The 14,570-nt window shown below is 40.6% G+C and overlaps 1 protein-coding gene across 1 annotated transcript in view; it reads right to left on the reverse strand.

Moving 5' to 3' along the window:
* SEPTIN7 (septin 7) overlaps positions 1 to 3,384 on the reverse strand; it is a 59,908-nt gene extending 56,524 nt beyond the window's left edge. The window contains exons 1-2 of the mRNA XM_085226599.1: positions 3,366 to 3,384; positions 485 to 587 (exon numbers count right to left, since the gene is read on the reverse strand). Of these exons, the coding sequence (XP_085082725.1) occupies positions 485 to 494 (10 nt within the window). The 5' untranslated portion in view covers positions 495 to 587; positions 3,366 to 3,384. The remainder of the gene's footprint in view (positions 1 to 484; positions 588 to 3,365) is intronic.
* Positions 3,385 to 14,570: the final 11,186 nt, after the last annotated feature.

The raw sequence follows: 14,570 nt of genomic DNA on the forward strand, positions 1-14,570 counted from the left end.
TGGTTTTCATTGCAACCATACAAACTAGAAAGGTTTGTTTAAATTAAAGCTTTGATTTTGTACCACAGCTTTGTGGCCACAGAAACGTAGAATACACTGGATATGGTCAAGTGGCAGGATCTAACTCTGCATTTGGATTCTCATGCTGCATTCGCCGTTGTAAAAGCAGCTCCATTTTTATGCAGATGAAAATGTGAGCTCAAATCCCTTCTATTCTGTGATACATGCAAGTCATATTTTAGACAAGACCCACAGCAGCCTTTTTTTTTTTTAAGATTATATAAACTGCAGAGTTCTTATTCTTTGTTTTAATCCTTATCTACCTGCATAAGACACGTTCTTTTTGAACACTCTAGATCTAACAGTCAAGAAGACAAAGATGCTGGTTTTCTTTTGAAAGCAAAATAAAATTTAACATGATAATGTATGTGTTAGAACTATGTCAACATCCAGAGATTACTGCTCAGTGAATAAGGAAACTTACCTACTACCATGAGTGTGAACTCAAATCCTCTCTTCACAGACTTCCGGTAAACTTGATTTGGAAGATTTGCAAACCCCACATATCCTTCAAGGTTCTTCTGTTGCTAAGACAAGAGATATTCACAAGTTTAAGAAGCTTCCAACTTCTTAGTGGGATTGTATGTTCTTAGAACCCAAAAAGGCAATGTCTGTCCTACAACTCTCAACATCCTGACCTGCATGCATCAAAGACAGAGCAAGGTACTGCAGCAACATCCAGTAGTCTCGCACAGAGAGTGAGCTGTGTTAACACTATGCTGTGTTAACACACAAGCACAACAGTGTACAAGTACAAACATTGAAAACTTTGTTCCAAAACTCATTTGAAACACAGGCAAGTTGTAGGAGTATATTCTTGTGCGTCTTGGTGGAAATGCCCTAATATTTCTGGGGCTAACTTGATGCACTCTCCTTCTGCATCACACAGCTAGAGGCCCTTATTAATCCCTTTGTGGTCAGTCTATGCCCAGTATTTGAAAATGTAGCACAGGTTTCCACAACCCCTTCACAAATGTAAAACTTCAGTTGCCCTTTACTGTCATTCATAATATTGTCCTACTACGAAAAGAGATGAGAATTTCGGATGCTAGCCATTATTTTTTCTCACCACTAAAATGAAAATGTTGGGGGTATTTAAAATGCTGCTCCCTCGCTGTCCTAGAACTGGCAATCCTCCAGACATCAGCCATGTTACTTTCAAACTATTCTTCTAGCAGAATCCTAGAAATGTGTTTGATGATGAAACTGGTCTGAGGATCTTCTTATGAGACACAGCAGTTCAGCTCTCTTTTACAGAAAAGGTGAGAATACTTTTGACAACACAGCTGTCTACTGAAAGCAACACCAGATACTGTTTTATATGGAACAGTGGCTTTAAAACAGTAGATTATGTCCAACCAAAGATGACAGAATGTGACTTGATGTTGCCTCAATTTCACAGTTTAAGAGTTACACGCATTCAGAGTTGAAGCACTGTCTGCCAATTTGAATTCCCCTCTCCAAGACTAGTTTCAATAGGACAGAGATTCTATGAAAACCCACACACAAATCTGTTCTACTACAGGCACTACTGCCTTAGAACTTGACTGTATGGGATGGAGTACAGTTGATTTAAATTTGTACATGGTTGACTCGTGCTTATTTGGATGCTTTTCCTAAATACTGAAATAAACAGGGAAAAAACCCAACATGTTCACAGTACTAACTCCTATACTTCAAAAGAAAATGTTTTTTAATTAAAGCAAGCATCCTAGTATGTAGCAAGTATAGAAAAATGCTATCCTTTCTCAATACACACAATGCCCTAAGAACTAGCTTATTTGCAATCCTAAGACACTAGTCTATTAATTAATTTTGTTTAAACTGCCATAACTGCTATCTCCATTCGGCAGAGAAATCATTATTCTCAATGAAGGCTACATCACCACGACACAAACTCACTGATGGCACCAGTGTAAGTAAATCTGAAGAGGCTGAATTTAGCAGAACTGCTTAGGAAAGAAAGATTTAATCCTAATACTACATGATTATCTGTTCTCATTTAATGATAACATAATGCATTAATTGCCTTCCCATTTTTAAAAAGGCAGTGTCTTTTAATTAATTCATACAGAATAAGAGGAATATTAAATGACAGCCTGCTAAAGCTAGGTATTATAGCTTCAAGTTCAAACACACACAGAAACAGATGTCAGTACTCCAAATGTGTGATTTTCACCTTTTGTCATCAAGAAATTCTCACAAATTCTATTGTGATTTTTGTTTCATCTCAGTCTCAAGGCTCATCTGAAAAGTTTTAGAAGATTTGAGTTCTTGACTTTTTTTTTTTAATTAATTCAAAGTTTGTTTTACTTTTCTAATCTATCACTACAACACGTGAGAAATATTATCAGCTATGTTCTAACAAGCTAAACAGGAGCCAATGCTTCAGAGATAGCAACTCTCACTTGTTGGATGTTCCTTAAGTTATGAAAAAGTTCCTCAATAGGGCAGGTTCTTAATAACTATTAAATATATGTAATTGCTATTTATCCCACAAGATATAAAACAATCATATTCAGACACTCCTTACAGTTCTACTTGCCAATTTGCACATACGTTTTAATGTAAGCCATTCTTACCAGAAACTATTCTTAAGCAAAAGAATAACTGTTGCTTTGATTACATTGTTCTTATTTCCTTTCATTCTCCTTTACAAAGAATTGCACACCTGGAATGGTATTACTACTAAGAGTTTTAAGAAATCAGAAAATGAAATGCCAAACAAGACTAGACAGCAACTTTCAGCTTGTTTGCTCTGCTAAGCGGATGTATCATGTTTACATTCACAATTTGTTTTAATTCAAACAAAATAGAGATGTCACTAAACAAAAGGATGTATGAAGTGTCAAATCTGAATGCCATGTTTAACTCAAGGACTTATATTCCATCAACAGGAAAGAGCCTTTGTAAAAACCAAAATCAGTTGTCAAGTTCGAGTTTCTGGAAAGCCAACACCGACTAAAATTGGCACTTTCACTGTACTGACTTGGAAAAGATCTGATTTGTTCACACACCTTCTACTTCTAAACAAACCAAAAAATAGGAGGAGTCAAATTTCTTAGACTCCTCCAACAACTTATAAATAAATTATTACTTTTTTTGTTGTTGTTGAAGCATTACCTTCCAATGCACGGATCATAGTGCAGGGCAAGACTTCACGTCTCCAACACTTACCAGAGGGCCTCCTTAGCTTTCATCCCTTCCTGACTTTCACCCAGCTCAGTTCAATTCCCTTACTAAAGCCTCACCATTTACTGTGTTTCACAAAAATTGTAATATGTCATCATCAACGTGATACTTACAGCTACTTTGTAAACAATGCATTTCCATCATTTCCAGTGTTGAAGACATCGATTGAACACATCCAAAAGTAGATTGGTGGAACAAGGAATTAGAGCCATTGCAGCAAGGAGCCCATGCAGGTACAGCAGCAATCCAGGAAGAGGAACGGGTAGCATGAGGAGAGAAAGAAAAAGAAAAAGTTACTTACATTTGATCAACAAAGTTACTCACTATTCTTTTAATCTCGTATGCTTAGTGCACAGTGCTTCATAAAACAGTGATTTGGTCTGTTTTAAAGAGATGCTTCATCTCACAGCAGTGAGCTAAACAACCTTCACACCATTTTCCAACACAAGCAGTTATTCAACAGTCCTTTTTATTCTAGTTGTGCAGTGTGCTTTCAATCATCAGATGCTATCCCACAACAGACTCAAGGGCATTTGTTTTCTTCATAGGTGCACACCACAATACATAATCCCACTTCACCGTGCTATTGCACATTATTTTTTAAGAGTGGAAAAGGTACAAAGATCAAAGCCATCATCATCATAAATATCTCTGAGGGTTTTGTATTTCTGTAAAATTTCCACATTCACTGAAGAGCACCAATTCACTTCTGAGTATTAATGCAAACTCTGACATTGGTTGGACAGACAGAAAATAAAGAACAAAATTAGGGTGCAAAAGTGAAGTGTTTGCTCAGCATCACTTAACTATGGGTAACAAGAGATCCACACTAGCTCTCCAACAAAGCACTTAGAGTAACTATAACAACCATAAAAACCATAACATAAATTCTCTTCACATTTCTGAGTTTTTGGTTTTGTTTTTTTTTTTCCTCCACTAAGCATCTTCCGGTGCTTGACAGTTCCATGACAATGATATAAGAGAGAAGAAGAAAAAAATATCTTATCATGTTGTAAGACTGCAATCACTGATGCTTCTAAGCCCTAACATTCAATTTTTAACTATTTACATACTCTCAGGGGCTCTGAGCCTATTTCTAGAAGATTGACACCACCATGGATACTAGCTCAGAGCAGCCCTGAGGTTCCCTGTCTCTTCTGCTATCTAGCAGGATGCATGCCTTTGGCTTTTGCGTTCCCCTCATAGCCTATCAGTGCCCATAGCCACAAGATCTCCCTCTGATTCACTCCACATTGTTAAATGGAGGACTTTCCCATTTTTGAAATAATTGCCTCCTGTTAGTTAGCTGGCACATCTGCGTCAGGAAACAGCCTTAATAACCCACCATACTTTAAGGAGGAGCAGCAGTTTCATGCTTCTGATCACCTCTGCAGCTCTTCTGCAACATTCCTTGATCGTAATCTTCTAGAAAGACCAAGTGAGATCAGTGTACTATCCAAGGAAAAGCCACACATCCACACAGCCTCACCACGTGCCATCTCCTGCTCTCAGCTCCTTCCTTACTTCCTCCCAACATGACATTTGCTCTTTTGACCTCTGAGGACGGAGCTGATGCCTCTGGGGAATTGAACCACAGCCCCGAGCCTTTGCTCCTGGGCTGCAGCAGCTGTTCCCAGCTCACTTCTGGTCACACAGCACAACAGCAGCCCATATATCTATCACTTTACATTCCCCTACGCTGCTTTTAACGGCCACTTTTTATCAAGTGACCGTTAATATTCTTATGCAAGTCCTCACTGTTGTTCATCACCCCTGTCCTAACGGAGCACAAATGAAAGCAAGTCATATGAGAAATTATACTATTGGCCTTAGCTGACTTTTGATGCATCCACTTAGTGCACTCAATGTTATTTTAATAGAGGTCTGCCCCAAGCAAAATGTCAAAGCCCACATAAACCAGCAGCTGAGCGGGAGCTTTCAGATCCATCATCTGAAGCAATGGATTAGCAGCCAACAGCAAGCTGCTCTAACTGTGCAGCTGAAGAGAAGGAAGGAAGAAGTACCTTAGGAAGCTTTTTACAAACGATAATTAAAAAATCCTAATCTCTTTGTCATCTGCCAAGCCTGTCTATCGTCTCTGTTGTTGCCCACTCTCTGCAATTTACATCTCTCTTTATTTTGTGCTGATCATATCCAAGAAAAAAGAAAGAAGAGGTCAATCTTCAGGAAACACCATCTGGGCCAAAAGATGGCTGGCATAAGGTTCACTACTTGACAAAGCAGTGCACCCTCTTAGCAAGGAGAGATGCAAGCCCAAGGCAAGCTAAAGCCATTTCTGCCTCTGCTGGGAGCGTAGCTCAGAGTCTGCCTGCATGGGAAGCACAGCTGCTGGGCACTGCCAGTAACCAGCAGCCTGGCACAGGATGTTAGGAAAAAATCTCAAGGATTTATGACCTAACCCACTCAATGGCAAGGATTAATGAATACAATTGGATAAAACAGGAAAGCAGTTTGACAGTGTCGGAAATACTGATCTTTCCAATCAGATTTTTCCATTAAAATGGGGCTTTGGAGCTTCACAATCAGTGTTATTCTAAAAATAAGAAATGCAATTCATCCTTCCCTGCTCTCCTTCTAGGACCTACCATTTAAAAGTAAGCTAGCATCCCAGAAAACCTGAGAAATCCAACTACACTGAGAGGAACATCAGCACGGTTACTCACTGCACCAGGCACGGGCCAGCAATGGCACTTACCAATGATGTAAATAGAAAGCAACATTTTTACCTTAATTCACACGTTTGGAATGGGGGACACATTTCCAACATCTTTTCTCAATTGTGTATTTGTTGTGCAGTCAATTTGCTCCTGAAAGGTACCTCGACATGAGGCAAGTTTCCCTTCTGTTTTGGAAGCTTCCATATCTTCTCACCTGCTCTGGTGAAACACTGCTTCCAATGAAGTTAAAGCCATCTCTCAAGAGCTTCCAACTTAAATTCTGCTCTTTAGCCACACACACTTCTATTTGGTTTCTTATCATCACGATATCTTTTATATTTTTTCATATATTTTAATAATTATACAAATTTTTAGTTTTATACAGAAAGACTATTCTACAAAGCACATTAGGGACTTCTATTTTCTTTAATATACTCAACATGGAAACTTCACAAGAGTAAATAAAATCATCCTTTGCAACAGTGCTAGTTGCTTAAAGTCTCCACATCAGTTCCTCAAACTCTCTGAAGCCTATGGGAAGGCCTAGGAGTTACTTTACATCAAGATCCCTAATAGCTTGCCACAGGTTGATAAAGCCTACATTTTTTCCACCCTTCATAAAGCATACAGCCAATACATACCCCTACCTTGCCTTGCCACATCCCAGAGGCCAGCACTAACTGCACACTGACAGCTGTTCTTGGAACAAAAGCTCTGTGTAGCACTACTCAGGGCAGTGATGCTGCTAGGTGCCTACACCACTTGTTCTTTTTTGTTTGTTTCTTTTACACAATAGTACCTTAACTTTGCTTTTATAAACTTTAAGATATACTTTCTCTACTTTTAAAGCAAATGCTGAATCTAAAGAGCTGGGGAAACGGAGGGGGGAGAAGGAAACTCATCAGCTACAATTGTAAACCTAAACTTAAGCTGACCGTCTACAAACTTGTTTTTCCTTTCACTACTGAAAACAAACACCTGCTGAATCAATAACACCTGCCACAATCTGCACAGCAGAAATCTAGTGCAGATGGACAGGCAATCCGCTCCTCTAGTCCCTCAGGCAGGCATCACCTGCAGATAGAAGACACCTTGTTTAGTAAGAGTACTTGGCTTGCAAGTGTGAGCTTGTGGTCTTGCCTGTACTAGAAACAATTAAAACTCCTCAAGAAGGACCCAGAAGAGAAACTCCTTTCAACGTGTAAGTGTTATTAAGAAGCCAGGATCTCTTCAGTCTCTAGGAGCAAGCTGATTAAGTCAATAATCAATAACTTCAATCGCTGATCCAGTGACTACAGTTGCAATTCAAACTGTACCTCAAATCCTCATGGGGCAAAGTCAGAGCCAGCACCAGTGAAGCTAGCTGGCTGTAGGCTCTCTCTTTTCCTGTGCTACCATCACTATCATCTGCTTTATTAACAGCATTAAACACATGCGAGTCCTAAGAGTAAAAGGATTCTGCAATGCAAAACATCACAAAGAGTAGACAGCACAACCCATCCACTGAGCTTCAGGCAACATGGAAAGGTGGAAAACCTCAAGGAAAAGCAAAAGGGATCTAACAAGGACACTACTAAAGCTTAACTCACCTAATTAAATATATATGTGTGTGTGTGTGTGTGTATATATATAGTTATAATAAAAATAATAATAATAATAATAAAGCCAGCCATCAGACAGACAACTATAGGATGCAACACAGAAGGCAAGGAAACTTGCACAGAGGAGCCAAGAAGGAGCCAGAGGAGCTGGCATCAGAACAGCTGCACACTGAGCACCCTCCACACAGCATGGGGGGTTACCTACCACCATTTCTGACCTTCTCCTCCTCAGTTTTGCTGTCACTGAATGTTTATTCTTTCCCACGGCTTGCAGATGAAAGATGCAAAGGTAGAATACTCAGTAAAGTGTTATGAATGATTCCTCTATATAAAATCTCCCAGGGAAAAAAAGAAAAAGAAACTAAACAAAGAGAATGATCTGCATTCAGTTTCATAAATGTCACATCCTTTGTCTCTTAAGTTCCCCAAAGAGATGTAAAACAAAAAAAGATTCAAACAGACAAACAAGGTGGTGGGAACTTCCTGGCTGCTTTACCTCACGCTGCTCTTGTCTCTCATCTCCTGTGAAGTCAATTAAGCTCAGCACTTGAGAAGAGCCATCTTCAAGGAAACAAACCAGTCACTGCAGTTATTGCCTCACTTGGGAGACCACTTCAGGAGTCTCACTTCGCTATGGAAACTTTGGAGAAGGAGCAACAAAGCACAGTAACAGTTAGGAAATACATGGAATCGTTCTGCTGCAATGCATCAAGTTTGTTCCTTTGCTATATGCTCCTAGTCTGAAGTCACTGTGGAACATGTTTTCAGTTCCTTCATGTTCTTTCAGAATCTGCACACAGAGCAGTCAGTGACACAAGGACTCAGGTGATGCTAGATCACAGTTCATAGGCTTTACTCTATAAAAGCAAACACTGATTGCCTCATTCTCCTACCCCAAATCTCAGGGCAAAGTGGCAACAGCCAGAGCACATTACATCTGCCCCAACACAGAAAGGAAATTCCTGCAACCAGACTGACTGTATTATAACAAAGGTGCTTAGAAAAAGACACTTGCAAACACACACTTTGTGCCCATCTCTTTTCTATGCTTCCAATTCAGAGCCGACCACTTGGCTCACGGGGAAGCTGCAAGGTTGACAACGCAAGGAATAGCAGCCCCTGCACTACGTGTGCAACAATACCAGCCCGTTTACTTGAATTTCTTGAGCACGCAGCTGCAGGAGAGCTGCTGAGTTAGCTCACTCTTGCAGAAATACTCCAGTACCTTCACACACCACAGTGCCCCAAAACCCTGAGAGAAATTACAGCATGTCACCCCTGGTGTTTCTGTTAACACCAGGAATTCTCATTTAAAGTAACTAGGAGGAAGGGTTTTTACCATACATTTCTACATGGTGGATGCAACTTGTTCCCATATGGAAGCCATCTGTTCTTCTGAATATTCTTTTCTTTCCCCCTGCGCTGGTTTCTGTACCGAATGCCTCAAGTTCCGACTTGCAGAAGGCCTGTGGGCTTCACCACGACAGACACTTGGAGCTAAAGCTTTCTGAAATATGTCCTTGTCACTCATCTTTCAGGCTTTATTGCATTTCTGTGCTGCAGCAAAACAGCACTCCAGAGCAGCGAGAACTGAGCGTTCTGAAAGCAATGACCCTTTTGTCTCCGACAAGCAATTTCTCTGGAAAAATTAACATAAGAGGGTATCTCATCATTAACAAGATGCTAACTCAGGAAGTTCTTAAATCACTAGTATTTAGAGGGTTTTATTTTTTAAACCACTTCCACGCCGCTTAAGGAGTTCTGTATTTATAATGCAAAGAACTCTAATGAGACCTAAGAGATCAAAACAAGAACTGGGTGCTATTCTAAAGAACGATGGCAATTCAGAGAAACAGTCCATGTGCTAAGCTCAGATGTTACAAGTTTTGGGACACGGGAGGCTGCCAGCACTGTTCTGAACCATCTATTTTTTAAGCTGCAAAGATAGCAGAGGAAGATAGCCTCCATTGTTAATTACTGTGTAAGAAAGACTGGCCTCAAGATCTCACACTACTGCAACCCTTGGGGAAGCAATCTGACACAAAGAACGGCCCACTCTGATAGCATTAAACCTCAGTGGTAACTTCTCAGATTATTACAAGATATATTAATTGGTGTATTACAGATGAACGGTCATTCTAAGTAAGCAGCTAGAAACCCAAAGTTTTGCTTTCATTCATTCCATGTCAAGGAACACATTTTCAACTCAGTACAAAGCTGAAGGCTGCACAGACTAAAGCCATAGCTCTGCTCTGGTCATCAACACCACCAAATCTGCTGGTTTCTCAACTTCCCAACTGCCTGAACTCGTGGCATTATAACAAAGCTGGCTGTGAAGACTGTGCGTTATACAGCCCAATACCTATACCAACAGACAGCTATGCTGCACCATTAGCAATGTTCAGTGTTAGAGTGGGAATGCCACACTACTCTACGGCCAAAATCCACCGCTGGGAACACAATTTGAAAGAACAAGAAACCCAGGATCGTTTTTACCACCCACAGAGAAGAATTGAACGTACTGGAAAAGTCACCTTGGGCAAAGGGGATACTGGGTGCCTTGCAGGCAGGATACTTACTGAAAATTGCAACTGCTCAAGGATTCAGAATACAACAAACCTCAAGGACCTTTTACGGATACCCTGTTAAACACCTAAAGGGAACAAACACCAACCAGCTGAAATACTAGCTTGATAACAAAACTTAACACGGAACAACTGTTTATAGGATGGGGGCTCAACATCCCCACCTTCTCCTCCCTTCAAGGATCTAGTCTGGAGCATTGTTTTGTATTTGTAGCATTTTAAGACATTCTGCCTTTACCTGATTTAAAAGGAGCTTCCCCTGCATTCAAAGTCCTCAACTTCACAGCATATAAAGAAGGACCAGACAACCACATCCTCTAGCTTTGGCCCTGGTCTCTTAAAACCTGCCATTACTTACAAACTGCAGGATCCTTCTGCTGCTCTTGCAGGTTTGCAGACGTCCACAGAATTGCAAATCAGAGCACCAAAGTCAATACTTGGCAGAGCTAAACAGTAGAGATGACCGTGAGCTCCAGCAAATAGTGCTGCAGCAATGTGAAAGCTACTCCTTCCTGAAAGTTCTCATTGAAATACGTGCTAAAAGAATTAAAAAAGAAGGCAACAGAATGTCTCCCCTTTGCCTGTGATCAAGAGATTACTCTGACCTTAATTTCACACCATCTGGCAATGCCTTCCAACAGGAAGTTAATTTAATCTTGAACCTCTTGGTTTATTAGTGTACCTTTACTAACTGCAATTAGGAAGCTTTTTGTTCTTCCAGAGGCAAGGAAAGAAATAAGGAAATAAAAAGATGGTTATCTTGGACTCACCCTACTTCAGAAATTCTCACTGCCCCAAACTTGAAACCACTCAATTACACTTAAGCCAGCAATTCAGAAGTCAAATTCTGAGTCACAAACTCCAAGTTTTGCATTCTTGTTTGGGGAAAAAAAAAAAGAAAAAAAAACACTACAGGGAACATTGGCAAGATCGTACAGTGAGAAAAATCTCTGCTGCCAGAAAGCTTCCAGAAAAATTACATTTCTCCAGCAGCAGCTGCTAATACCTCCAACCACTGCTTTTGACAACATGACAATTAACACCAGTACCTTAACTTAGTTCAGATATCAGCACAGTAGAGCCTGGTCAGGACTACAAGGCCCACTGCACTGCAATATTCTCTGCACTCCCCATCAGTCAGGGCCTCTGCTTTGCACATCGCTCAAGAAAGCACTAATGTTAGTGATACACCATGACACTGCCATCACTTCTGTACCTCTACAATACCAAAGTCTCAGGGAGCTCAACTGATAGGAAACAAAAAAATAACGGGGAAGAAAAAGCACCAAACAGGCAATTCCTATAAGCCTGACTCCAGGAATGGTTACGAGGCACTGCTGCATGGGCAGGGAAAACAGCCCAATTGCTTCCCTTCAAACCACTGCCAAGAGATTTGATTAGCAACTGTACCACCAGGGTGAGCTTAGGCTTCCCTCCTGTGAGCCTGGTAATTATTCAGCTAGGGAACAAAGCCAGATCAGCTCAGATATCTAACCAAAAACTACCCCACACCACGGCAAGGTTAACTGCCATCTGCAACTGCAAGCTCATCCAGTCATACCAATTACATGAACAGCCAGGTAACACGAAGTACAAGAGACAAATACACCATCAGGAAAGTTTTTTTTCAGCTGCAGTCCAGTTACACAAGTGTAAGCTGTGGAATCTTACGATAAAAGCGTTTAAGGAAGGGAACTAAAGGGAAAGACCACCAGCAATGTTAAAGGGAACAAGGCCTGTAAAGAGAACAAGTATCTAGCTTGCATTTCTCTCTTCCTAGTCATTGTTCCTATCACACTTTGCCCCAAAGCACCCCCAAAACAATTACAAGCTCAGTTAGTCTCATCCAATAGAACGTGATTCTAGACAGTGTCATTCCCTGGTCTTTTTTGTGGTCAAATAAGAGAAGTCAGATTTATTTTTTGTTCCTTCAGATCTCTCACGTTTCACGATTATAATGCAACCTTTCTATTTAGAAAGCTCTTTCAAAAATGTTGACACTAAAATATGCTCTATCTTAATATTGATCCTCCTAAAGCTACAGGGGTCAAAGGAAAGAGAAATCTCCTTATGTTTTAAACTTTCCTCCCCCCTCCCTTTAAGTCCCAGCTTCTTTGCTACTCAGATAAAGAAACAAGAACACACAACATATCAGTTTGAAACAGACAGAAAGCAACTAAGATCCTACATCTTGAGGGGTGATCATCACCACTGAGTAAGAACTGATTTTTTTATGCCTCCTATGCTACTGAGAACTAACCAAGTCAGCATTCACTTAGAAGCTAGTAAGCTTATGCAACACCCACACCGTTATTGCTCTGCAATGTTGCTTCCAAAATAATTTGCAATTGCATTTTGAACACTTTTTTTTTTTTTTTAATCATTTTTACCATTTTAATTTATGGAAATGTGGCCTAAAAACGGCCGTACAGAAAACAGTTTGTAAATAAGACAGAGTCACGAAGGCACAGTTCTGCCACAAGCGGCTCCCTGAAGGCCAGTGACGCAATGCCCTGCTGTGTGAGGTCGGATGTGCACACAACCTGGGATGTCAGGAAGGCACGCTGCTCATGCACAAAAAGCAGAACAACAAGTAAGTGGCTTTTGTGGGAAGGCAATCCAGGATGCATATCAGAACAAGGGCCAGTCAGGCACAAGTTTTAGCTACCTCTAGCACAGACTCTGCCAGCAGACACTGGACACATACTGTCTTCTAAGATGCTGATGAGCCTGGTGGTTACTATTCCATTGCTGACTGTGACGCAAGGAATGTCATAATGTTACAACATATAGCATCTTAACAGCCACGTTCAACCAAGGCAATGAATCTCTGGTTTTGCAGAGCAGCTGATTGGATTCTTTACTAATAAGAAAACCAGAAGAGAGAAGAGCTGCTTGATGACATTACAGAACTGTCAAGATGCTATGATTAAACTCAGGGGCAAGAAAGAAGTCTAATTCGACTCACCACTGACACATGCAGAACTGCCCCTGACAAGGTGAGCAGGAAGATATTGGTTTCTGCGAGCTGAGTTTCCAGCTCTTGCTGTTGAGGAACCTCCCCATTCCTCCTGTGTCACCATCCCCACCTCTGCAATACATCTTGTAAACATCAGCCCAAGGCTTGCATCCCTCTGTAGGGACAGCTTGTGTCCGCCTAGAGATTAACACTACCCTGAATTTGAATTACTACCTTAAATGAGACTTAACTAAACTACTTAAATGGTGACTAAATGCCATTCTAATTACAGTGAACACATTTGCAATTAACTGCTTCATTTCAGGAACAAGAAAACCAACCCAGAGCAAACAGAACATCACTCATACATACCCACTCCTGGTCTAGACAGGTTAAGTGAACAGTCTGGCAACATGTTAATGCTAAAGATGTACCTCACAACACAGCTCTGAAAAGAAGCCTCTCTCCTACGCCCTCTCCAAGGTACATTTTCCATCGCTGACTGTCCTTAAAATGTGGTTTGGATCTTTAGCTGTTTTGTTTTATAACTATTTGTTGTCTTAATGCACGCGCTTTAAGGTGGCACTGAAAACAAGAACAACAAAGCACTGAGGAACTTTCTGAAAACTAAATAGTTTAAGGAGTACAAGCAGCCTGGTCCATTGAAAGAGAGCAATGAAGATACTTACCAGTTAAGGAAAAAAGGAAAGAGACAACTGCTGTGTTTAGACACACCTCTTATGAAAAACAAAACAAAGCAAAATCCATTGTGCTTTTGCTTACAAAAGTTCTAAATCCGATCCTTTATCTCTGCTTAAGACAAACAACAATCTCTTACCCATACACACAGACAGTTGTTTGTCATACTGAGTATACATCCACAGCACCATTTTAGCTGTGACAAGTCACTTATCCTTGCGGGTCAACCGAAGGAACTGCTCTGAGTTATTACCAACACACACACTGCTACTGCTTCAGTATATCTTCAATTTCACTATGACTACGGAGTGAGCCTTTCTCCACAGCAGCAATCAGTGAGGAGCAGGGGATGTTCCTGCATTTCAATTCCAATCTCTACACGGACCATGCAGTTATCAACCTTTACAGCAATGTCTTTTTGAAAACTGCCCTCCTAAGGAAATATGCTAGTTATTGGTCCCTGCTATTCACACGTCAGCTACAAGAAAAAAAAAAAAATCTGCCATCTGAAACCAGAAGGAAATAACATTTCTATGTTCACCAGATAGCTGCTGGTAATCTCACAGAACACGGCAAGCACTGCAAACTAAGCCATCATCAACTGGAAGATGTCTAATGCTACACAAAACTGCATTTTCTCAAGTTTGCCAACATTTCAGCTGGTAAGATGATGTTATTTTGACTGAAAGTCAGAAATTAAGATCTTGAAGGGAACTTATAAGCAGGAAGAAGAGTGACTTTTTATACTGCCTGGTAGGAATATGACAAGGGGGAATGGATTTAAACTATAAGAGGA

The sequence above is a fragment of the Meleagris gallopavo genome, chromosome 6 (genome assembly GCF_905368555.1).
Source record: "Meleagris gallopavo chromosome 6, MGAL_WU_HG_1.1, whole genome shotgun sequence".
Lineage (NCBI taxonomy): Eukaryota > Metazoa > Chordata > Aves > Galliformes > Phasianidae > Meleagris > Meleagris gallopavo.